At 35.5% G+C, this 24402-nt stretch overlaps 1 protein-coding gene across 1 annotated transcript in view; it reads left to right on the top strand.

The window, feature by feature from the left end:
- KLHDC1 (kelch domain containing 1) overlaps positions 1–24402 on the top strand; it is a 52447-nt gene that overhangs the window by 5355 nt on the left and 22690 nt on the right. The window contains exons 2-6 of the mRNA XM_082649122.1: positions 6592–6662; positions 7142–7259; positions 7699–7817; positions 17206–17284; positions 18924–19007. Of these exons, the coding sequence (XP_082505248.1) occupies positions 6592–6662; positions 7142–7259; positions 7699–7817; positions 17206–17284; positions 18924–19007 (471 nt within the window). The remainder of the gene's footprint in view (positions 1–6591; positions 6663–7141; positions 7260–7698; positions 7818–17205; positions 17285–18923; positions 19008–24402) is intronic.

The raw sequence follows: 24402 nt of genomic DNA, 5'->3' as shown, positions 1-24402 counted from the left end.
GTGGTTTTTGTTTACTTTCCATGATTACAGTGGAATGTATTTTCATAGCCTTATGAACTATTTGTGTTTTCTCTTCTGTAAAAATGCTGGTTCCTGTCTTTTGCTTATTTGTCTATTGAGTTGTCTTTTACTGATTTATAGGAATACTTTCATTATATAGTTGTATGAGTTGAATATGCCTTCTTAGTTTGTAGCTTATCGTTGCACTTTCTTGATGATTATCCTTTGTTTAACAGAAGGTTTTAATTTTAATATAATTTCAGTCTTTTCCTTAACGCTTTGTGCTTTCTGCATCTTAAGAAATCTTTCCCATTATGGAGATCATAAAGTCTCCTGTATTGTCTTCTAAATGATTTTTGGTTTTGCCTTCCATGTTTAAATCTTTTTTTCTTAAATCTGAATTTTTTATTTGGTTGGTTTAAGGTAGGGATCCAATTTCATTATATTTTCAGTGTGGATAACCAGTTGTTCTTGTGTCATATATTAAATAGTCCCCTCTTTCCCTACTAACATGCAAACTCAGTCTGTTACACATCAAGTTTCCATGTATGTGTGGTCTGTTTCTAAGTTCTTTATTCTGTGCAGTTTGTCTGTTTATTTATTCTTGTGGCAGAACCTCAGTATCTAAATTACAATGGCTTTACTAGAAGTCTAAATGTTGGGTGGTAAAAGCCCCATCCCCACCCTATCTTGTTCTTGTTCTTCAGGAATAGTTTAGTTATTTAGGGCCTTTTGTTCTTTTGTATGAATTTTCTTTACTATTTTTCAATAATAGTAAAATATATAAAACATTTAATTTGCCATTTTAACCAGGTGACTGTACAGTTCGGTGGCATTAATTACATTCACAATGTTGTGCAGTGTTACCACTATCTAGTTCCAAAACTCTTCATTACTCCAAACAGAAACTCTCCCTCCTTCCTTACCCCAGTCCCTGCTAACTTCTAATCATTCTGTCTTTATGTATTTGCATTTTCCTAGATATTTCATATAAGTGGAATCATACAATATTTGTCTTTTTGAGTCTGGCTTATTTTATTTAGCATAATATTTTCAAGGTTCGCTGTGTTGCAGTATGTATCAGAACTTCCTTCCTTTTTACGGTGAATACGATTACACTGTATGCATATACCACATTTTGTTTATCTGTTCATCTGTTGTTGGGACACTTGGGTTGTTGCCACCTTTTGTGTATTGTGAATAGTCCTGATATGAATATTGGCATACAAGTATCTGAGCCCCTATTTTTTATTCTTTTGGGTACCTAGGAGTGGAATTCCTGGGTCAAATGGTTATTCTACATTCAACTTTTAGAACTGCTAAATTGTTTTCCACAGTGCTTCCTCATTTGTATAAACTTTAGAATCAGATTGTCAAATAAAGTACCATATTGAGATTTTATGTTACTGTACTCAATCTTAGATCATTTGAGGATGATAAACATGTTATGAAATTGAGACTTCAAATCCAGGTGTATAGTATGTCTCTCTATGCCGGACTTTTTGATGTCTTTCAATAGAGTTTTATAGTATCTTCATAGGGATCTTGTATATCTTTTGTTGGGTTTATTCTTGGCTTCTTTGTATTTTTTATTGTTTTTTAAAAACTAAATTTCTTTACAAAAATTAAATTTCTTGATTGTTGCTGGTGTTTTGAAATGCAGTTGACTTGAATATTTTTGATTCTGGCAAGCTTTCTTATATTAATTTTCAAAATTCATCTGTTAATTATATTTTTATTTTCTATATAGAGTCATGTCATCTACAGATGATGACAGTTTTGTTTCTTGCATCCCAATCTTTATTCCTTTTTATTTCCTTTTCTTTACTACACTGGTGGACCTGAAGTACAGTGTTAAATAGAAGCCAATTTTTCTTGGTCCTAATCTCAGAGTGATTGTTTTCAACTATTAACCATTAAGTTTGATGATTGCTTTAGGGTTTTGCTTGTTTGTTTGTTTGTAGATGGCCTTTTTCAAATTAATGACATGCCCTTTTACCCGATTTTCAATTTATGAATGTTGAGTTTTCAAGAGTGATTTTTTTGCATCATACTGAGATAATTGTTTTTTCTTCTTTGATCTCTTAATATGATGACTTATACAAAAAATAAGTAATATTTGTAATATTAAACCAATGTTCCATTCCTTGGATTAAGTACAAATTAGTGTAATATATTACCCTTTTTATACATCACTGGATCCTAGTTACTGATTACTTTTTTAGCAATTTTATATCTATGTTCAAAAGTGGATTGGGTAGTGTTCCTTCTTTTATATTCTGGAATAGATTTTTTGGAAGATTGAATTACTTGTTCTTTGAGTGTTTGTAAGAACTCATCTTTAAAGCCATCTGGGTTTGGTACTTTGTGGAGGAGGTTTTAAATCTCTGATTCAATCTATTTAAAGCTGTGGGATTATTCACATTTTCCATTTTTTCTTGAGTCAAGTTTCCTCACTCCCACCTCCAGCCCCAGGAGTCTATCCATTTCATTTAGGTTTTAAAATTTATTGGCATAAACTCAAGTTGTTCATAATACTATTTATTCTTTGTAGTAGCTATAGATATGGCCCGTTTTTCATTCCTAGAATTGTCAAGTGGTGCCTTCCTTTCCTCCCCGCCATCCACCTTGAATAGTCTTGCCACATGTTTATCAGCCTTCAGAAACACCAAGTTTTGGTCTACTTGATCCTCTCTGTTGTGTTTTTAAATTTTTCATTAATATCTGCTCCTTCTTATTTCTTCCTACTTTCTATGGGTTTATTATGCTGTTATTTCTTGAATTTCTGACATTGGATGATCAACTTATTCTTTTTGAGCCTTTTTAATTCTTTAATGTCAGTATATAAAGCTATACATTTTCTTCTAAGTACCTCTTTAGCTGTATTCCTCAAGTTTTGATAAGCAGTATTTTGTCATTTTAGTTCTAATATTTTATACTTTCCATCATTATTTATTATTTGACCCATAAGTTGTTTAGGAAAATAATTTAAATTTCTAACAATATGCTATTTTTATAGTTACCTTTCTGTTATTAATGTCTAACTTAATTGTGTTAATATTCAGAGAGTGTGGTCTCTACTTATCTAATACCAGTCCTTTGGAATATGTTGAGGCTTGCTTTAAGGACTAGCATGTAATCAGTTTTCATAAATATACTCTTTGTTCTCATTAAGAATATATATTCTAATTATATATGTGCATATACATGCATGTATATGTATATATATACACAAACACTTCACGGGAGTGTTTTATATGTGTGCATTTTATTAATCTTGCTAGTTGTGTTCAAATCTCCTGTATCCTTTTTTTATTATTTTACTTCCTGTTCTATCAATTACTGTAACAGGTATTAAAATTAAAAAACTCCCACTCTAACTGTAGATTTGTTAGTTTCCCCTTATGATCCTGTCAGATTTTACTTTATATATATATCTTTAGGCTACCTTTTTGGGTGTATATGAATTCAGAATTGTTATAGCTTTCTGGTTAATAGAACATTTTATAATTTTGTAATGCTCCTCTATCTGTAGTAATGTTATTTGTCTTAAAATCTATTTTGCTGGTGTTAATATGGCTACGCTAGTTTTCTTTTGGTTAGTATTTGCATGGCATATCTTCTGATGGAAACTTGGTGTATCTTTATATTTTAGATATGTCTTATAACCTGAACATAGCTGTATTTTATTTTTATCTAGTCTGACATATCTAGAGTTTAGCGTATTTCTACTGAAAGTAATTCTGATACACTTTTTTCATCAGATGTGTTTTATATTTGCCCCCCTTCATTTCTCCTCCTCCTCCTTCTTTAACTTTGTCATTTTGAAAATGTTTTGGGTTTTTTGTTATCTTTCCATTTTTTTCTCTTTGCTTGTATAGAAATTAGGTGATTTATTTCTAGTCATCTAGTAGATACTCTATTTCAGCACGGATGCTTCACAAAGTTCCAAGTTAATAATTTTACTTCTTTCCACAGGGTTCAAATACTTCACAAGCTTTCAAATCTGAGCACCCTCTTCTCTAGTTAGTCCTAACCTGTACCCCGCAGCCCCCGCCTTAAATTAGGCATCAGAAAAAGCTTAGCCTTTTTTATGTTTAACTCTACCCACACACTTTACCAGTATCTTGTCACACTATTGCTTGTTGCATTTCAGATGTTTAATTTTGATCATTTGTCTTTTGCCAGAAGTACAACATCTATTAGAATTTCTTAAAGTGAGGGTCTGTTATTGGCCAGCTGTCTCAGTTTTTGTTTGAAAATGTCTTTATTTTACCTCGGTTCTTAAAAGATATTTTTACTGAGTATAGAATTCTAGGTGGACCGTTACTTTCATTAAGCACATTGGCTAATATGATTTATTCTTGAGTTGTTGCTAATGAGAAGTCAGTCATTAGTTGCCATTCATTTGGAGATGATCTTTCTTTTCTCTGGCAGCTTTTAAGAGTGTATCTTTTTCTTTGATATACAGTTTTACTATGATGTATCTAGGTATGGATTTCTGTTTATTTACCCTGCTTGGAATTTGTTAGGACTTCCTAGATCTCAGGATTGATGACTTTCAACAATTTTGCAAAACTCTCAGGCTTTGTCTCTTCAAATATTGCCTCTTCCTCATTCTCCCTATTACATCCTAATGCAATTCTGATTAGACTTAGTTCTTCTCTCTCTTCCTCCATGTCTCTTCTTTTTTATATATTCCATCTCTCTGGGCTATGTTTCTGGATGAATCAGTTCACTAGTTCTCTTTTTTTAGGGTGACCTTGACAAAAGCAGTTTTAGTGGAATGAGTCTGGATTGATTAGTCTGGACTGATGAAATAATGAGAGGTGAAGCAATGGAGACTTCTACTATAGTTAACTCAGTATGGAAATTTTGTTGTGAAGGGAGCAGAGAAATAAGAGAAAGAGTTATGGGAGAGTTGGGTTTTTTTTTTTTTTAAAGATGAGTTATACTAAGGCATGTTTAGGTATTGATAGGAGTGATCTGGTAGAGAAGGAAACTTGATGATGTAGAAGAGAAGGGATAATTTAGGAGTGAAATTGCTGAGAAAGTAAGAAGGAAACTGAAAGAAGACTGGAGCACAATGACTAAAGGCAAGAAGAACTTTGGAGGGATAGCAGGTACCATATAGCACAGAATCATAAGGATTTTAGACTATCCTGAGAGCAGCAGGGAAGCATTGAAGGGACTTAAGCAGAATAGTAACAGGATCCATTTTCATACTATTTCTGTTGTAATGGTGTATGCGTGAGACTTCTAGAGCCTGATGCCATTAAACTTTAGAATCAAGCAATTATAATCTCCCTTTCTTAACAGTTATTTACTTAGCCATGTAATATGGTTTCCTCAGTCAGACATGAGTGGAAGTTTCCCTGGAATTAATATGATGGTTTTCTGCTGTGTTTGTGAGAGAGAGAGAGAGAGTGTGCGTGTGAGACAGAGAGTGTGTTTGAGAGAGAGAGAGAGAGACAGAGGCGTAGACAGACCTGATAGCCAAGATACTATTTTAAAAATTTAACTAACATAGCAATGAGGAAATTAGCTAACTCTGTTTAGCATGTTAATAATTTATGCATCATATGGTCTTAGAAATTCTTAAACTGACATCTTTTACAACTAGCTATTTTTGAGTTATTTTATAGATTCTAAGTAATCATGATAGATTTATGTAAGGATTTGTTTTAAACCCTAAGTTTTAAAACTTAACATAAAGAAAATTATTATTCTAATTTTTCTTTTCATCATAAATATCAGAATGTACTATTCTGTTTATGTTATCAGCTTCTTTAGAGATTATTCAGATTCTGAGTTGTCATTTTGACTAGCTAAATTTATCTTGATCCTTAGATTCTATATTTAATGAATATCTAACACTATGCTTGCACATAGTAGGCACTCAAAAAATATGTTTAGTGAATCAAGGTATGTGATACAGTGCTCTTAATTATACTTTAAGTTTCCTTTCTTAACTCCTTCCCTTCACCCAAAGTATATTGCCCTTTTTTGATACTCCTTTTCTTCCTGGCTTCACATTCTTCAGTATTCTGCTGTAATGTTATTGTTTTGCTATTTTCTCTTACTTGAAATTCCTTGTAAGGTTTAACTACCCTGAGTCTTTTCTTGAGACTCACGTACTTGCTATTTTGTATTCTAACCCTTATTGTTTGCCCACTTTCTCTTAGAAAATGTCTCTCTTCCCCTTCTCTCTCTCTTTTTTTTTTTTTGCGGTACGCGGGCCTCTCACTGTTGTGGCCTCTCCCGTTGCGGAGCACAGGCTCTGGACGCGCAGGCTCAGCGGCCATGGCTCACGGGCCCAGCCGCTCCGCGGCCTGTGGGATCTTCCCGGTCCGGGGCACGAACCCGTGTCCCCTGCATCGGCAGGCGGACTCTCAACCACTGCGCCACCAGGGAAGCCCCTCCCCCTCTCTTTTGATCTATCTTTATTTCTGTTGAAAAAGTCATCTTTGAGGCTGTTTATGGTTTTGTGTTTTGTACTATTTCCATTGCAGTTTTCCCATCCTGAGGAACTATTTTTTAGCTGTTACTTTGTAATTAATAAACATAATTTTATGTATTCTGTGTTTTTAGTCTATTGAAGACAATGAAGTATATTTGCCTAATGATGAGATTTGGACCTATGAGATTGATAGTGGGCTGTGGTAAGTAACTTTAAATTGCAGAATGTCCAGTCTTAATATCTGTTATAACTGCTGTCATAGCCCACAGGGAGTCTGAGACCATACTTAGAACGTGCTGCAACATTATATTGTCTCCCTTTCCTTTTCTTTCAATGCTTTATTCTCTCTGGCTGTTTCTTTCCCCAACTTGCTTCCTCTCTCCATTCTTTGTCCTCTACTATTCCTCTCAAGACTAAGGCTGTTTCTGAAGACTTTGCTTTGTTCTACTAACTAATTCCCAATTCTGGTGACATGTGAAGATTTTGTAACTTTTTTCTCCCCAGTAGGTTGAAAAATCTTTACCATGGATCTTCTTACAGGTTTTACAGTATTGGCTACCATTACATCTTAACTGTAATTGTCAGTGACAGTTTTCATTGAAAAAGTACTCATGGAATTCAAAGGGAATTTTAATTTGCTTTTCTGGAAAGTTATGGAATTCCACGTTATTCTTGCTGCAGGACGATGCACCTCATGGAAGGAGAACTCCCTACCTCCATGTCAGGAAGTTGCGGTGCTTGCCTTAATGGAAAGCTATACGTTTTTGGAGGATATGATGACAAAGGATACAGCAATCGAGTAATTTCTTTTTTCAATTCAGGAGCGCAGAAAAATGTAATGTTTAATGTGTCACTTCATCTCACAAGTTTACGAATGTATTTTACAAAGAAGACATATGTAGAAAAGCTTGAGCTTATGATGATAAGGTTTTAAAGATAGGGTGAAAATGCAGCATCGTGCTCCTCTCTTCTGCCATGTCTTTCTGCTTCAGAATTAACTACGTACTTAGTTGATATTCATAGGGCAAGAGCATGATGGGAAAAGATCTATTTCAGTATTTTTCATATTATCATTTTTGCTTCTAAAACATAGTCCCATTTTCATTAACTCTACAATTCAAATTTTTACCTTTTAAAAATCAGAAAGTAATATTATTAATTTTGGATCACATATCCCTGTGACATATGTTTAATTTTCCAATGTCTTGTCTGCTAATGGTGTTCTCCTCTTTTAAAAGCTTTATTTTGTTAATTTGCGAACAAGAGATGGAACCTATGTTTGGGAAAAAATCACCAACTTTGAAGGTCAACCACCCACACCACGTGATAAACTTTCCTGCTGGGTATATAAAGACAGGTAATGCAGCAAGGCCATCTCATTAACTGCACTCAAGTAAGGATTACAGCTTGTGACCAAAATAGAGAAAACTTGAAAGTCTGAAAATTTTTTCAAGATAGTTACAAACTTGTTTTGACACTGATGTTAAAGGCAGTTTTGAACCCTGGATAAGAGCCAGGTCATAAGAGTAAACATGGTGGAAGCAGCTATTTGGTTTTTAAAAATTCGTTACTTTTTAAATTTTCTGAATCGTTAATACAGTTACATGGTTCAAAAATCAAAACCATATTAAAAAGGATACAATGAAAAGTCTGGCTCCCACTCCTGTCCCCATCCATCCTGTTCCCACCCTCCACATGCACAATTAGCTACTTTTATTAATATCTTTTGTATTTTTATAGCAGTGGTTCTCAAACTTGTCTGCCATGGAAATAATCTGGGGATCTTTTAAAAGGTCTGAAGCCCAGATGATACCCCAGAACTAATCAAATTACAATCACTGGGGGTATGATTTTTTTAAGCTCCTCAGGTGATTCCAAGTGCAGGCAAGTTTGGGAACAACTGCGATCCCTGTGACTTTATGCAGATAGAAGCAAATACATAGGTACGTGCTCTTCTGTTCCTCCTCCTTACACAAATATCGGTGTACTCCGTACACTATTCTGCACCCTGCTGCTTCCTTTTTTTTTTTTGAGGGGGCCATGCCACACGGCATATGGGAATTGTAGTTCCCCGACCAGGGATCTAACCCACACGCCCTGCATTGGAAGTGCGGTGTCTTAACCACTGGACTTCTTTTAGTCAACAGTATACCATGGGGAACTTTCATCTTTCTGTATCTCTAGTTAGAAAGCTTGATTTTGTTTTTGTTTTTACAGCTGCATAGTATTCTCCTGTGTGGATATACCAAGTTTATTTAACCTTTCCCATACAGATGGCACAACACTTAGATTAAATGAATATCTTTGTGTATATATACATATGATTGCAGATCTATTTGTTGGATAAAATTCCAGAATTTGATTTCTGGTCAAAGGGTAATACATTTGTAATTGTGATAAATGTTTATTTTGCTAGGGTTGCTGTAACAGAGTTCTATAAACTGAATAATTTAAACAACAGAAATGTATTGTCTCATAGTTCTGGAGGCTAGAAGTCTGAGATCAAGGTGTCAGGAGGGTTGGTTCATTCTCTTGGTTTTGAGAAAGAATCTGGTTGATGCTTGTCCCCAGCTTCTGGTGATTTGTTGGCAACCTTTGGTGTGTTGAAGCAACACTCTGATCTCTGCCTTCATAGTCACATAGCATTCTCTCTGTGTGCTTGTCTGTCTCCAAATTTTCCCTTTTTGTAAGAATACCAGTCATATTGGATTAGGACCTACCCTCATGACTTCATTTTAACTTGATTGCCTCTATAAGGACCCTGTCTCTAAATAAGGTCACATTCTTTTTTAATTATTCTTATGTTTTTATTTCTAGAAAATATAATTGTTTTGCCTTCTTAATTGCAGTAATTCCTACTCTGCTTTTGTCAATATTCAGTTTATTTTAAAAAATCTCTTTAAACTGCAGGGGACACTTACAATAATTAAGATGGAGGGTGTTAAGTTTTAAAAGACAATCAGTTTAAATAATACACATTTATATTTTGAATACAAAAGGCAGACATTAAAATTTGACAAAATATTTTATAATTCTCAAAAAGCATATCAGAATTCCACAGGGTAAGAAATAAGATTATCTTGGTCATGAAAAGGTACATAGATCAAAATACTCTCTAGAATATGAGAATTTGGAAAGGAGAATCTTAAACCTTTGAATTGTGGATTAATCAGATTTAAATAGAAACCAACTGTGATTATACTGTTGTTGATTTCTCTGACCCTACAAATTGATAACCATTAGTACTCTGCTTTGAGTAGCCAATAATGTCACATTCTAAATGCAGCGGATTAGGACTTCTATATATGAATTTTGTGGGGGACACAATTCAATCCATAACATTGGATTTTGCCAGCTTTTTCTCCAATAAAGTTGTGCTGTTTTGTGTTGTCAGTAATGGAGTGCCTCTTTGTCCACAGCCTTGCCAAGAATTTGCAGGCAAACTTAGATGTTTTGGGCCAAATTGATAGGTGAGATGTGATGCCTCAGTCTTATTTTAATTTTCATATATTTAAGGGCAATTTTTATTTCTTTTTCTCTGAACTGAAAAATAAATCCTTTGCTAATTATTTTTTATTTGATTGTTGGCATTTATAATCTTGACTTCTAGGAGTTATTTATTTATAAAGAGATTAGTGTTTGACTGTGACATATGAAAATATTTTTTCCAGGTTGTCATTTATCTTTTGACTTTGCATAAAGTGTGTTTTGCATGTATTAAACAGCTTCTTAAAGCTGTTATTTAGGTAAATTTATCAATAATTTCTTTTCTGGCTTCTTGACTTTGAGTCAATGCAAAGGTTTTTTCCACTCCAAGATCATAAACTAATTCTCACATATTTTCCTCTAGTACTTTTGTTATTTTTAAAAACATGGGAGGGATTCCCTGGAGGTCCAGTGGTTAGGACTCCACACTTTCACTGCTGAGGGCATGGGTTTGATCCCTGGTCGGGGAACTAAGATCCTGCAAACCGTGTGGCACAGCCAAAAAAAAAAGAACCAGTAAAAACCTGTGAATGGTATGAGATATGAATCCAAGTTTATCTTTTATTATTTAGTTTTTAAATTTTATAACTGGTGGTTTGTACCTCTTCATCCCTTCACTATTTCACCCATCCCCCACCCTTCCCCTCTAGCAACCACTAGTTCGTTCTCTGTATCTGTTTTTTCATATTTGTTCTTTGTTTTGATTTTTACATTCTACACATAAGTGAAAACATGCAGTATTTGTTTTTCTCTGATTTATTTCACTTAGCATAATATCCTCTGAGTCCATCCATGTTATCACAAATGGCAAAATTTCATTCCTTTTTATGGCTGAGTAATATTTCTTTGTGTGTGTGTGTGTGTGTGTACATACATACACACCACATCTTCTTTATCCATTCATCTGTTGATGGACACAGGTTGCTTCCATATCTTGGCTATTGTAAATAATGCTGCAGTGAACATTGGGTGTATATATCTTTTTGAATAAGTGTTTTCATTTTATTTGGTTAAATAGGAGTGGCATTGCTGGATAGTCTGGTAGTTCTATTTTTAATTTTTTGAGGAACCTCCATACTGTTTTCTATAGTGGTTGTATCAATTTACATTCCCACCAACAATGCATGAAGGTTTCCTTTTCTCCACATCTGTGCCAACACATGTTATTTCTTGTCCTTTTGATAATAGCCATTCTGACAGGTATAAGGTGACATCTCATTGTGGTTTGGGTTTGCATTTCCCTGACAATTAGTGATACTGAGCATCTTTTCATGTGCCTGTTGGACATCTGTATGTGTTCTTTGGAAAAATGGCTATTTAGGTCTTTCCCCCATTTTTTAACTGGGTTGTTTTTTTTTAACTGATGCTGAGTTGTTTGAGTTCTTTATATATTTTATATATTAGTGCCTAGTGGACATATCTTCTCCCATTCAGTAGGTTGCCTTTTTGTTTTATTGATGGTTTCTTTTGCTGTGCAAAAGCTTTTTAGTTTGTTGTGGTCCCATTTGCTTATTTTTGTTTTTGTTGCCCTTGCCAGAGGAGACAGATCCAAAAAAATATTGCTAAGGCTGATTTCAAAGAGTGTACTGCCTAAGTTTTCTTCTAAGGGTTTTATAGTATCAAGTCTTATGCTTAAGTCTTTAATGCATTTTGAGTTTATTTTTGTATATAGTATGAGAAAATGGTCTACTTTCATTCTTTTATAAGTAGCTGTAAGTTTTCCCAACATCACTTATTGAAGAGACTGTCTTTTCTCTGTTGTATATTCTTATGTTGTGGATTAACTGAGCATACGTGCATGGGTTTAATTCTGGGCTCTCTATTCTGTTTCATTGATCTATGTGTCTATTTTTGTACCAGTACCTTACTGTTTTTATTACTGTAGCTTTGTAGTATAGTTTGAAACCAGGGACCATGATACATTTAGCTTTGTTCTTCTTTCTCAAGATTATTTTGGCTATTTGGAGTCTTTTGTGGTTCCATAAAAATTTTAGGATTATTTGTTCTAGCTCTGTGAAAAAAATGCCATCAGTATTTTGATAAGGATTGCATTGAATCTGTAGATTGCTTTGGGTAGTATGAACATTTTAACAATATTAATTCTTCCAATCCATGAACATGAAATATCTTTCCACTTATTCATGTCATCGTCAATATCTTTCATCAGTGCCTTATAGTTTTCAGAGTACAGGTCTTTCACCTTTTTGGTTAAATTTATTCCTAGGTATTTTATTCGTTTTGATGCAGTTGTAAATGGAATTATTTTCTTGATTTCTGTCTCTGATAGTTCATTATTAGTGTATAGAAATGCAACCGATTTATGTCTATTAATTTTGTGTCCTGTAACTTTATTGAATTCATTTATTAGTTTTTATAGTTTTTTGGTGGACTCTTTTTAGAGTATTCTATATATACAATCATGTCATCTGCAAATAGTGACAGTTTTATTCCTTCCCTTCCAATTTGGATGCTTTTTCTTTCTTTTTCTTCTCTGATTGCTGTGGCTAGGATTTCCAATATTATGTTAAGTAAAAAAGGGGGCATCCTTGTATTGTTCCTGATCTTAGAGGAAATGCTTTCAGCTTTTCACCATTGACTATGATGTTTGCTGTGTGTTTGTCAAAAATGGCCTTTATTGTTGATGTGTGTTCCTTCTCTACCCACTTTGTTGAGAGTTTTTGTCATGAATCGATGTTGGATTTTGTCAAATGCTTTTTCTGTAGCTATTGAGTTGATTGCGTGATTTTTATCCTTCATTTGGTTAATATGGTGTGTCATGTTGATTGATTTGTGGATACTGAACCATTCTTGCATTCCTGGGATAAATCCCACTTGATCATTGTGTATGATCCTTTTAACGTATTGTTGAATTCAGTTTGCTAGTGTTTTGTTGAAGATTTGTGTATCTATGTTCACCAGGGATATTAGCCTGTAAGTTTCTTTTTTTGTAGTGTCTTTTTCTGATTTTGGTATCAAGGTAATGCTGGCCTTGTAGAATGGGTTTGGAAACTTTCTCTCCTCTTCAATTTTTTTGGAATAGTTTGAGAAGGATAGGTGTTAAATCTTCTTTGAAGGTATGATAGAATTCATTTGTGAAGCCATCTGGTCCTGGACTTTTGTTTTTTGGGAGTATTTTTGATTACTGATCAATTTTATTGCTAGTAGTCAGTCTGTTCAGATTTTCTATTTCTTCCTCATTCAGTCTTGGGAGATTGTATGTTTGTAGGAGTTTATCCAGTTCTAGGTTGTTCATTTTTTTGGCTTATAATTGTTCATAGTAATCTCTTATGATTTGTATTTCTGTGGTATTTGTTGTAACTTCTCTTTTATTTCTGATTTTATTTATTTGGGTCTTCTCTCTTTCTTTATTGATGAGTCTGACTAAAAATTTTTCAATTTTGTGTATCTTTACAAAGAACCAGCTCTTATTTTCATTGATCTTTTCTATTAGTTTTTTAAATCTCTATTTTATTTATTTCTTCTCTGATCTTTGTTATTTCTTTCCTTCTGCTGACTTTGGGCCTTGTTTGTTCTTCTTTTTCTAATTCTTTTAGGTGGATCATATGGTAATTCTATGGTCAACATTTTTTTTAAGTTAATTTAATTTATTTTTTATTTATTTATTTTTGGCTGTGTTGGCTCTTCATTGCTGCGTGCGGGCTTTCTCTAGTTGTGGCGAGCGGGGGCTACTCTTTGTTGTGGTGCATGGGGTGCTTGTTGTGGTGGCTTCTCTTGTTGTGGAGCACAGGCTCTAGGCGCGTGGGCTTCAGTAGTTGTGGCTCATGGGCTCTAAAGCGCAGGCTCAGTAGTTGTGGCGCACGGGCTTAGTTGCTCTGACGCATGTGGGATCTTCCTGGACCAGGGCTTGAGCCTGTGTCCCCTGCATTGGCAGGTGGATTCTTAACCGCTGTGCCACCAGGAAAGCCCCTATGTTCAACATTTTGAGGAGAACCAAACTGTTTTCCACAGTAACAATGCCATGTTATATTCCCACTATAAAGGTTCCAATTTTCTACATTCTCACCAACTCTTGCTATTTTCTTTTGTTTGTTTGTTTTATAATTGCCATTGTAATGGGTGTGAAGTGATATCCATTGTGGTTTTTTTTTTTTTTCCCCACCACGAGGGAGTCCTTTAATAGAGACGGGCGGACAGGGGACACAGCTCGGCCCTGCACCTGCAGTGCGGCAGCTCCTCCCCCACCTGGCGTGGCCCCAGGGTGGACACGGGAGAGGTGTGGTTTTAAAAAACACAGCGAGACCAATTCTTCACTTTCACAGAGAAGGGGAACTTGGGGGAGCCGAGTCCGAGCCCCGCCTCCAGCAGGAGGGAGCTTGCTGCCCGCCCCCCATCTGCACACGGCCAGGGCAGGAGCCCCCGGCTGCAGAGACCCAGCCACCCTACATCTGTCAGCGTTTCTACGCTACGTACACTGTTGTGCTGTAGAGGCCCCAACCCCAGCGTCAGCCTGAAGCCTCAGGTGGGAGGAGGGACGCCCCCAGCCCCTGCCACCATTGTGGTTTTGATTTGTGTTTCCCCAGTGACTGATGATGTTGACCATCTTTTCCTGGGCTTGTTGGCCATTTGTATATCTTCTTTGGAGAAATATCTAGTCCTTTGCCCATTTTGAAAAAATTGGATTGTTTTATCTTTTTGTTATTGAGTTGTAGGAATTCTTTACATATTCTGGATAGTAAACCCTTATCAGATATATGCAGTTTTCTTGTTGTGTTTTTGTCTGGCTTCAGTTTCAGGATAATGCTGGCCTCATTGAATGAGTTAGGAAGTGTTCCCTCCTTCTCAGTATTTTTAAATGTTTGAGAAGGGTTGGTATTAATTCTTCTTGAAATATTTGATAGAATTCACCACTGAAGCCATCTGGTCCTGGGCTTTTCTTTGTTGGGAGGTTTTAGGATTACTGATTCAGTCTCTTTACTTACTATATGTTTATTCAGATTTTTTATTTCTTCATGAGCCCCTTTTGGAAGTATGTGTCTTTCCAGGAATTTTTCTATTTCATCTAGTTTATACAGTCTGTTGGTATGCAGTTTTTTGGTATTCTCTGATGATACTTTTTATTTCTGTCTGTTATTTTTGGCTGTGTTGGGTCTTTGTTGCTGCATGTGGGCTTTCTCTAGTTGAAACTAGTCTCTAGTTTCAGTGTCCCCCTGTCACTCCTAATTTTAGTAATTTGAGTTTTCTCTACTTTTGTTTTAGTCAACCTAGCTAAAGGTTTGTCAATTTTGTTGATATTTTCAAAGACCCAACTTTTGGTTTTGTTGTTTCTCTCTATTGTTTTTCTATTCACCATTTTGCTTATTTCCCCTTTAATTTTTATTATTTCCTTCTGTTATCTCTGGGTTTAGTTTGCTTCTCTTTCTAGTTCCTTGATATGTATGGTTATATTATTGATATGAGATCTTTCTTTTTAAATTTGTGGGCATTTATAGCTATAAGATTCCCTCTGAGCACCACCTTCACAGTATTCCATAAGTTTTGTTTTATTCTGTTTGCATTTTCAGTCATTTCAAGGTAATTTCTAATTTCCCTTGTGATGTTTTTCACTCATTGGGTTGACAGATTTTTTTCTTTCTTTCAGCACTTTAATGACTTTATTACATTGCCTTTGGGCCTCCATTTTTCTGGTGAGAAATTCACTTATTTGTATTTATCCAGCTTGGAGTGTGCTGAGCTTCTGGGGTTGGTGGATATATATCTTTCATCAGTTTTAGGAAGTTCTTATTAATTAACAAATATTTCTTCTACCCATTTATTTGTCTCTTTTCCTTCTGGGACTCCTATTATATGCACATTAGATCATATGATATTGTTATACAGAGCTTGGGCTCCCTTCCCCGCCCCCGACTCTTTCATTCTCTTTGTTTTAATTTGGATACTTTTTTTTACCAGTTGACTTATCTTCAAGTTCACTGATCTTTTCCATTGCTATGTCCAGTTTCCTGTTATGACTATGTAATGAATTTCTTTATTTCTGACATCTTATTTTCCAATTTTTTGCATTTTCATTTCACTCTTTTTCATGGTTCCATGTCTCTGCCAAAATTACCTAGTTCTTCCTGCACATTGTCCACCTTTTACAGACTGGTCTGTTACTATTTCTACCATAGTTATTTTAAAGGCTGTGTCTAATAATTCTAATATCTGGGCCACCTTGGAGTCAGCTTATATTGACTCTTTCCTCTCTTGATCATGGGTCACTTTTTTTGCCTTTTCTTATACCTTGTAATTTCTTCATCATTTGACAGACATTCTGTATGAAAGAACAGTAAAGTTGGGAATAAACAATATTTCTTTCCAGAAAAGGACATGCCCTTTTTTTCCTTTTTCAGGTTGCTAGAGTGGGATTTAAGTCAGTCTAATCTATAGTTGATCTGTGTCTGGGCTTTGTTGCAGCTTTAGTTTGATTCAGTTTAACCACTGTCTTCAAATGTTCTCATGCAGGACCAAGACTTTCCTTTGCTACAGTCCCATGTTTGAGCACTAGAGAGTGTCTAGAGATTTTGAACAGTGCTTCACAGCTGAGTACCTACTTCTCAGAACTGTGGGAGATCTCTCCTTGTTTCATAGCCTACTTGTGTTGCTAGGGAGTTCTCTTTGCTCTCCAATCCCACTTTATACTTTCTGTACCTTGAGAGATCTCTTTCAGCACTGCCCCTCCCCCCCTGGCCTTTTGAGGGCAGCCACCCTGTATGCTATAACGGCTTGGCATGCCTCTGAGGTGTTTCTGTCATATCTCCTGCCCAGATCCCAAACTTTAGAGTTGATAGCTCAGATTGCCTCAAGGAGAGTTGCTCAGCTCTTCTCTGCTTCCAGCTGTTGGTGACTGACCCTGAGCCCTCCCTAAAGACTATGTGAAAAAGTTGTTCAGTAGGTTCAAGCTCCCTCTGTGGCTGAGTTTCTTAAGATTCTAATTTGCTATGCCAGCCTACATGTGACTGTTAAAATTTTGGGTGGCTTCTTTTACAAACCCAATCTGTGCTGGATTCTTTCTCCTCCTGCTGTTACATCAGGTATGAAAGCAGCCATGGGCCTCTTCTCTCCTACTGAGAGCTTATCACTTTCTGGAATTAGTTCATTTAGGTCTCTTTGCTCCCATAGCTCTTTGATTTTTTTTTTTAAACAATGGTTTTGTAGTTTATATGGCTTGTTTAGGTTGTGACGGAAATGATGTCTTCCAACTTTCTGTGAACAGACTGAAAGTAGAACTCCTAAAGTGTGTGCTTTGTTTTGTTTTTCAGATTAATATATTTTGGTGGCTATGGGTGTAGGAGACACAATGAACTCCAAGATTGTTTTGATGTTCATGATGCGTCTTGGGTAAGAGAGTAATCCCTGTTTACATTTTCCTCTAAGTTACTGTCACGTTACAGTCTTCAGAAATAATGAATGCAGTTTTTCTCATTTTAATTTGCTGTAATTGATATTATGAAAAAAATTGTATTTTCTCTCTTTTGAATTTGGATTCAGTTGCAGGAAGTTCTCTCACCTAATTATATCAGCCTTCATGGCTACTGGCAGAGTAATGTCTTTTCTGATGCCATTAATCACTTATAGCTGCTTCTGTTAGAAAACTAGTGGCTTTAGCACAACTTGGAAAAACTTTGTTCTTAGGTAACCGCAGTGGCTGTTGCTGACATACACCTCCTTTTAGGTATGTCCACCAGAACTATTCATAGCTCAGTCTGGCTTCTGTATGAGAGTGAGTAAGTTGGTAGTCATATTACTTTTTCTATTTATTCTTACTGGTTAGAGAATAAATTATTATTAAGGAAAGAACTCATGACTTATAAAAATGAAATCTTTTAAAAGATAACTTTAAAAACCATTGATCTCACCACCAAGATACACAGTAACTCTTCAGTTTTACCTTCTAGTAGAATGTATTATTATTATACATTATTAATGTAAAGGTATATATACAGTTCATGTATATCTCTTTGTATATAGGTATTTAAAAATTCTCCATAGTCTTTATTTAGACTATGTGTGAAATTAATACATGCTAATTAATAAAACTGAATGGTTTTTAAGTGTTAAAAATGGTTTACATGGTTTTTGAGTTTTTAAAATGAAATATCTTTAAAGTTTTGCTACTTACAGTATTACTGATAATTTTTAGTAATATAACTTCCCATTAATTATGTCTACTCATCAGTGAAATCTCTCATTTTTTTCTCCTCTAGTACAGTTAGGCTAATGATCATGTCCTAAAGTTTATGGTGTACAGGTAGATTTTTTCATTTAGATTCTAAACTAAGTAAATTACGTAGTTTATTTGGCTTGTTTGACAAGTCCTGACAAAAATGAATGATATATTCCTGACATATAACATAAAACTGGTACAGGGGTAAGCTAGAATAGTGGTAGAGGATTTCAGCAATGCAGAAGATGCTAAATACAGTCTAACTGCTAAATCTTTGCCTTGCCAATAGTTTCGTCTTCCTAGAAGGCAAGAGAGTGAGCATAAGTTTGATGCATAAGAACAAGGTGCTTGGTTAACTAGAATTGATTGGAATTTTTTGGAAAAAGGAATCATTGTTCCCTAAAGTTTCTAACAGCAATGATTAGGAATTCTGAACCTGTACTTTAGGAAAAGAGATTTCCAAATGTAAATATCATTCTGTTCTCTGAAATTTTAAAAGAGATATTCCTTTGAGAGAAGTGGAAAATTGTCAACAAGCAAAGTTATGACTCATGCAAGCAATACTACGAGAAGGAAAGTTGCCAGGTGATGCTGCTATGGCTTAGGGACCACACTTTGTGAGCCACTGGTATATGCATTAGCTTTACGACTGTGGTTACACTGATGTATGCGTTAGCTTTATGACTATGGTCACACTTAACTCTATTTCTGTAAAAATGCCTATTATTTCACCAGTAAATATGCAGTGAAACTATAATACTAATCTAAAAATTATAAAAGCTTTTAAAAATATTTTTAAAATCTCTTTTTTAGGAAGAGCAGATATTCTGGGGATGGCATAATGATGTTCACATATTTGACACAAAGACACAGAGTTGGCTTCAACCAGAAATTAAAGTAAGTATTGTAAAAAGTCACCTTTATGTTTGTATACTCATTAATACTTTTAAAATCTATTTCTTTTACTGAGTTATTGGATTTCAGTAATTGAGTTTGTTATCATATACAAAGGGGTTCTCTTATGAGAACTGTTATTAGTACTTTTTTTTTTCATTTTAACATCTTTATTGGAGTATAATTGCTTTACAATGGTATGTTAGTTTCAGCTTCACAACAAAATGAATCAGTTATATATATATACATATGTTCCCATATCTCTTCCCGCTTGCGTCTCCCTCCCTCCCACCCTCCCTATCCCAGCCCTCCAGGCGGTCACAAAGCACCGAGCTGATCTCCCTGTGCTATGCAGCTGCTTCCCACTAGCTATCTACCTTACGTTTGGTAGTGTATATATGTGCGTGCCTCTCTCTCGCTTTGTCACCGTTTACCCTTCCCCCTCCCCATAGCCTCAAGTCCATTCTCTAGTAAGTCTGTGTCTTTATTCCTGTTTCACCCCTAGGTTTTTCATGACATTTTTTTTCTTAAATTCCATATATATGTGTTAGCATACGGTATTTGTCTCTCTCTTTCTGACTTACTTCACTCTGTATGACAGACTCTAGGTCTATCCACCTCATTACAAATAGCTCAATTTCGTTTCTTTTTATGGCTGAGTAATATTCCATTGTATATATGTGCCACATCTTCTTTATCCATTCATCCGATGATGGACACTTAGGTTATTTCCATCTCCGGGCTATTGTAAATAGAGCTGCAATGAACATTTTGGTACATGACTCTTTTTGAATTATGGTTTTCTCAGGGTATATGCCCAGTAGTGGGATTGCAGGGTCATATGGTAGTTCTATTTGTAGTTTCTTAAGGAACCTCCATACTGTTCTCCACAGTGGCTGTATCAATTTACATTCCCACCAACAGTGTAAGAGGGTTCCCTTTTCTCCACACCCTCTCCAGCATTTATTGTTTCTAGATTTTTCGATGATGGCCATTCTGACTGGTGTGAGATGATATCTCATTGTAGTTTTGATTTGCATTTCTCTAATGATTAGTGATGTTGAGCATTCTTTCATGTGTTTGTTGGCACTCTGTATATCTTTGGAGAAATGTCTATTTAGGTCTTCTGCCCATTTTTGGATTGGGTTGTTTGTTTTTTTGTTATTAAGCTGCATGAGCTGCTTATAAATTTCGGAGATTAATCCTTTGTCAGTTGCTTCATTTGCAAATATTTTCTCCCATTCTGAGCGTTGTCTTTTGGTCTTCTTTATGGTTTTCTTTGCTGCGCAAAAGCTTTTAAGTTTCATTAGGTCCCATTTGTTTACTTTTGTTTTTATTTCCATTTCTCTAGGAGGTGGGTCAAAAAGGACCTTGCTGTGATTTATTTCATAGAGTGTTCTGCCTATGTTTTCCTCTAAGAGTTTGATAGTTTCTGGCCTTACATTTAGGTCTTTAATCCAATTTGAGCTTATTTTTGTGTATGGTGTTAGGGAGTGATCTAATCTCATACTTTTACATGTAGCTGTCCAGTTTTCCCAGCACCACTTATTGAAGAGGCTGTCCTTTCTCCACTGTACATTCCTGCCTCCTTTGTCAAAGATAAGGTGACCATATGTGCGTGGGTTTATCTCTGGGCTTTCTATCCTGTTCCATTGATCTATATTTCTGTTTTTGTGCCAGTACCATACTGTCTTGATGACTGTAGCTTTGTAGTATAGTCTGAAGTCAGGGAGCCTGATTCTTCCAGTTCCGCTTTTCTTTCTCAAGATTGCTTTGGCTATTCAGGGTCTTTTGTGTTTCCATACAAATTGTGAAATTTTTTGTTCTAGTTCTGTGAAAAATGCCAGTGGTAGTTTGATAGGGATTGCATTGAATCTGTAGATTGCTTCGGGTAGTAGAGTCATTTTCACAATGTTGATTCTTCCCATCCAAGAACATGGTATATCTCTCCATCTATTTGTATCATCTTTAATTTCTTTCATCAGTGTCTTATAATTTTCTGCATACAAGTCTTTTGTCTCCTTAGGTAGGTTTATTCCTAGATATTTTATTCTTTTTGTTGCAGTGGTAAATGGGAGTGTTTTCTTGATTTCACTTTCAGATTTTTCATCCTTAGTGTATAGGAATGCCAGAGATTTCTGTGCATTAATTTTGTATCCTGCTACTTTACCAAATTCATTGATTAGCTCTAGTAGTTTTCTGGTAGCATCTTTAGGATTCTCTATGTATAGGATCATGTCATCTGCAAAGAGTGACAGCTTTACTTCTTCTTTTCTGATTTGGATTCCTTTTATTTCCTTTTCTTCTCTGATTGCTGTGGCTAAAACTTCCAAAACTATGTTGAATAAGAGTGGTGAGAGTGGGCAGCCTTGTCTTGTTCCTGATCTTAGTGGAAATGCTTTCAGTTTTTCACCATTGAGGACGATGTTGGCTGTGGGTTTGTCATATATGGCCTTTATTATGTTGAGGAAAGTTCCCTCTATGCCTACTTTCTGCAGGGTTTTTATCATAAATGGGTGTTGAATTTTGTCAAAAGCTTTCTCTGCATCTATTGAGATGATCATATGGTTTTTCTCCTTCAATTTGTTAATATGGTGTATCACGTTGATTGATTTGCGTATATTGAAGAATCCTTGCATTCCTGGAATAAACCCCACTTGATCATGGTGTATGATCCGTTTAATGTGCTGTTGGATTCTGTTTGCTAGTATTTTGTTGAGGATTTTTGCATCTATGTTCATCAGTGATATTGGCCTGTAGTTTTCTTTCTTTGTGACATCCTTGTCTGGTTTTGGTATCAGGGTGATGGTGGCCTCATAGAATGAGTTTGGGAGTGTTCCTCCCTCTGCTATATTTTGGAAGAGTTTGAGAAGAATAGGTGATAGCTCTTCTCTAAATGTTTGATAGAATTCGCCTGTGAAGCCATCTGGTCCTGGGCTTTTGTTTGTTGGAAGATTTTTAATCACAGTTTCAATTTCATTACTTGTGACTGGTCTGTTCATATTTTCTATTTCTTCCTGATTCAGTCTTGGCAGGTTGTGCCTTTCTAAGAATTTGTCCATTTCTTCCAGGTTGTCCATTTTATTGGCATAGAGTTGCTTGTAGTAATCTCTCATGATCTTTTGTATTTCTGCAGTGTCAGTTGTTACTTCTCCTTTTTCATTTCTAATTCTATTGATTTGAGTCTTCTCCCTTTTTTTCTTGATGAGTCTGGCTAATGGTTTATCAATTTTGTTTATCCTTTCAAAGAACCAGCTTTTAGTTTTATTGATCTTTGCTATCGTTTCCTTCATTTCTTTTTCATTTATTTCTGATCTGATTTTTATGATTTCTTTCCTTCTGCTAACTTTGGGGGTTTTTTTGTTCTTCTTTCTCTAATTGCTTTAGGTGCAAGGTTAGGTTGTTTATTCGAGATGTTTCCTGCTTCTTAAGGTAGGATTGTATTGCTATAAACTTCCCTCTTAGATATGCTTTTGCTGCATCCCATAGATTTTGGGTCGTCGTGTCTCCATTGTCATTTGTTTCTAGGTATTTTTTGATTTCCTCTTTGATTTCTTCAGTGATCACTTCGTTATTAAGTAGTGTATTGTTTAGCCTCCATGTGTTTGTATTTTTTACAGATCTTTTCCTGTAATTGATATCTAGTCTCATAGCGTTGTGGTCGGAAAAGATACAATTTCAATTTTATTAAATTTACCAAGGCTTGATTTGTGACCCAAGATATGATCTATCCTGGAGAATGTTCCATGAGCACTTGAGAAAAATGAGTATTCTGTTGTTTTTGGATGGAATGTCCTATAAATATCAATTAAGTCCATCTCGTTTAATGTATCATTTAAAGCTTGTGTTTCCTTATTTATTTTCATTTTGGATGATCTGTCCATTGGTGAAAGTGGGGTGTTAAAGTCCCCTACTATGAATGTGTTACTGTCGATTTCCCCTTTTATGGCTGTCAGTATTTGCCTTATGTATTGAGGTGCTCCTATGTTGGGTGCATAAATATTTACAATTGTTATATCTTCTTCTTGGATCTATCCCTTGATCATTATGTAGTGTCCTTCGTTGTCTCTTCTAATAGTCTTTGTTTTAAAGTCTATTTTGTCTGATATGAGAATTGCTACTCCAGCTTTCTTTTGGTTTCCATTTGCATGAAATACCTTTTTCCATCCCCTTACTTTCAGTCTGTATGTGTCTCTAGGTCTGAAGTGGGTCTCTTGTAGACAGCAAATATATGCGTCTTGTTTTTGCATCCATTCGGCCAATCTGTGTCTTTTGGTGGAAGCATTTAGTCCATTACATTTAAGGTAATTATCGATATGTGTGTTCCCACTCCCATTTTCTTAATTGTTTTGGGTTTGTTATTGTAGGTCTTTTCCTTCTTTTGTGTTTTTTGCCTAGAGAAGTTCCTTTAGCAGTTGTTGTAGTTGTGGTTTGGTGGTGCTGAACTCTCTCAGCTTTTGCTTGTCTGTAAAGGTTTTAATTTCTCCATCAAATCTGAATGAGATCCTTGCTGGGTAGAGTAATCTTGGTTGCAGGTTTTTCTCCTTCATCACTTTCAATATGTCCTGCCACTCCCTTCTGGCTTGCAGAGTTTCTGCTGAAAGATCAGCTGTTAACCTTACGGGGATTCCCTATGTGTTATTTGTTGTTTTTCCCTTGCTGCTTTTAATATGTTTTCTTTGTATTTAATTTTTGACAGTTTGATTAATATGTGTCTTGGCGTATTTCTCCTTGGATTTATCCTGTACGGGACTCTCTGTGCTTCCTGGACTTGATTAACTATTTCCTTTCCCATATTAGGGAAGTTTTCAACTATAATCTCATCAAATATTTTCTCAGTCCCTTTCTTTTTCTCTTCTTCTTCTGGAACCCCTATAATTCGAATGTTGGTGCGTTTAATGTTGTCCCAGAGGTCTCTGAGACTGTCCTCAGTTCTTTTCATTCTTTTTTCTTTATTCTGCTCTGCAGTAGTTATTTCCACTATTTTATCTTCCAGGTCACTTATCCGTTCTTCTGCCTCAGTTATTCTGCTATTGATCCCATCTAGAGTATTTTTCATTTCATTTATTGTGTTGTTCATCATTGTTTGTTTCATCTTTAGTTCTTCTAGGTCCTTGTTAACTGATTCTTGCATTTTGTCTATTCTATTTCCAAGATTTTGGATCATCTTTACTATCATTATTCTGAATTCTTTTTCAGGTAGACTGCCTATTTCCTCTTCATTTGTTAGGTCTGGTGGGTTTTTATCTTGCTCCTTCATCTGCTGTGTGTTTTTCTGTCTTCATTTTGCTTATCTTACTGTGTTTGGGGTCTCCTTTTTGCAGGCTGAAGGTTCGTAGTTCCTGTTGTTTTTTGTGTCTGTCCCCAGTGGCTAAGGTTGGTTCAGTGGGTTGTGTAG

The sequence above is a fragment of the Grampus griseus genome, assembly GCF_964374135.1.
Source record: "Grampus griseus genome assembly, chromosome: 2".
Taxonomy (NCBI): Eukaryota; Metazoa; Chordata; class Mammalia; order Artiodactyla; family Delphinidae; genus Grampus; species Grampus griseus.
The sequence above is the reverse complement of the archived record's forward strand: the minus strand, read 5'-3'. Positions and strand labels throughout refer to the sequence as shown.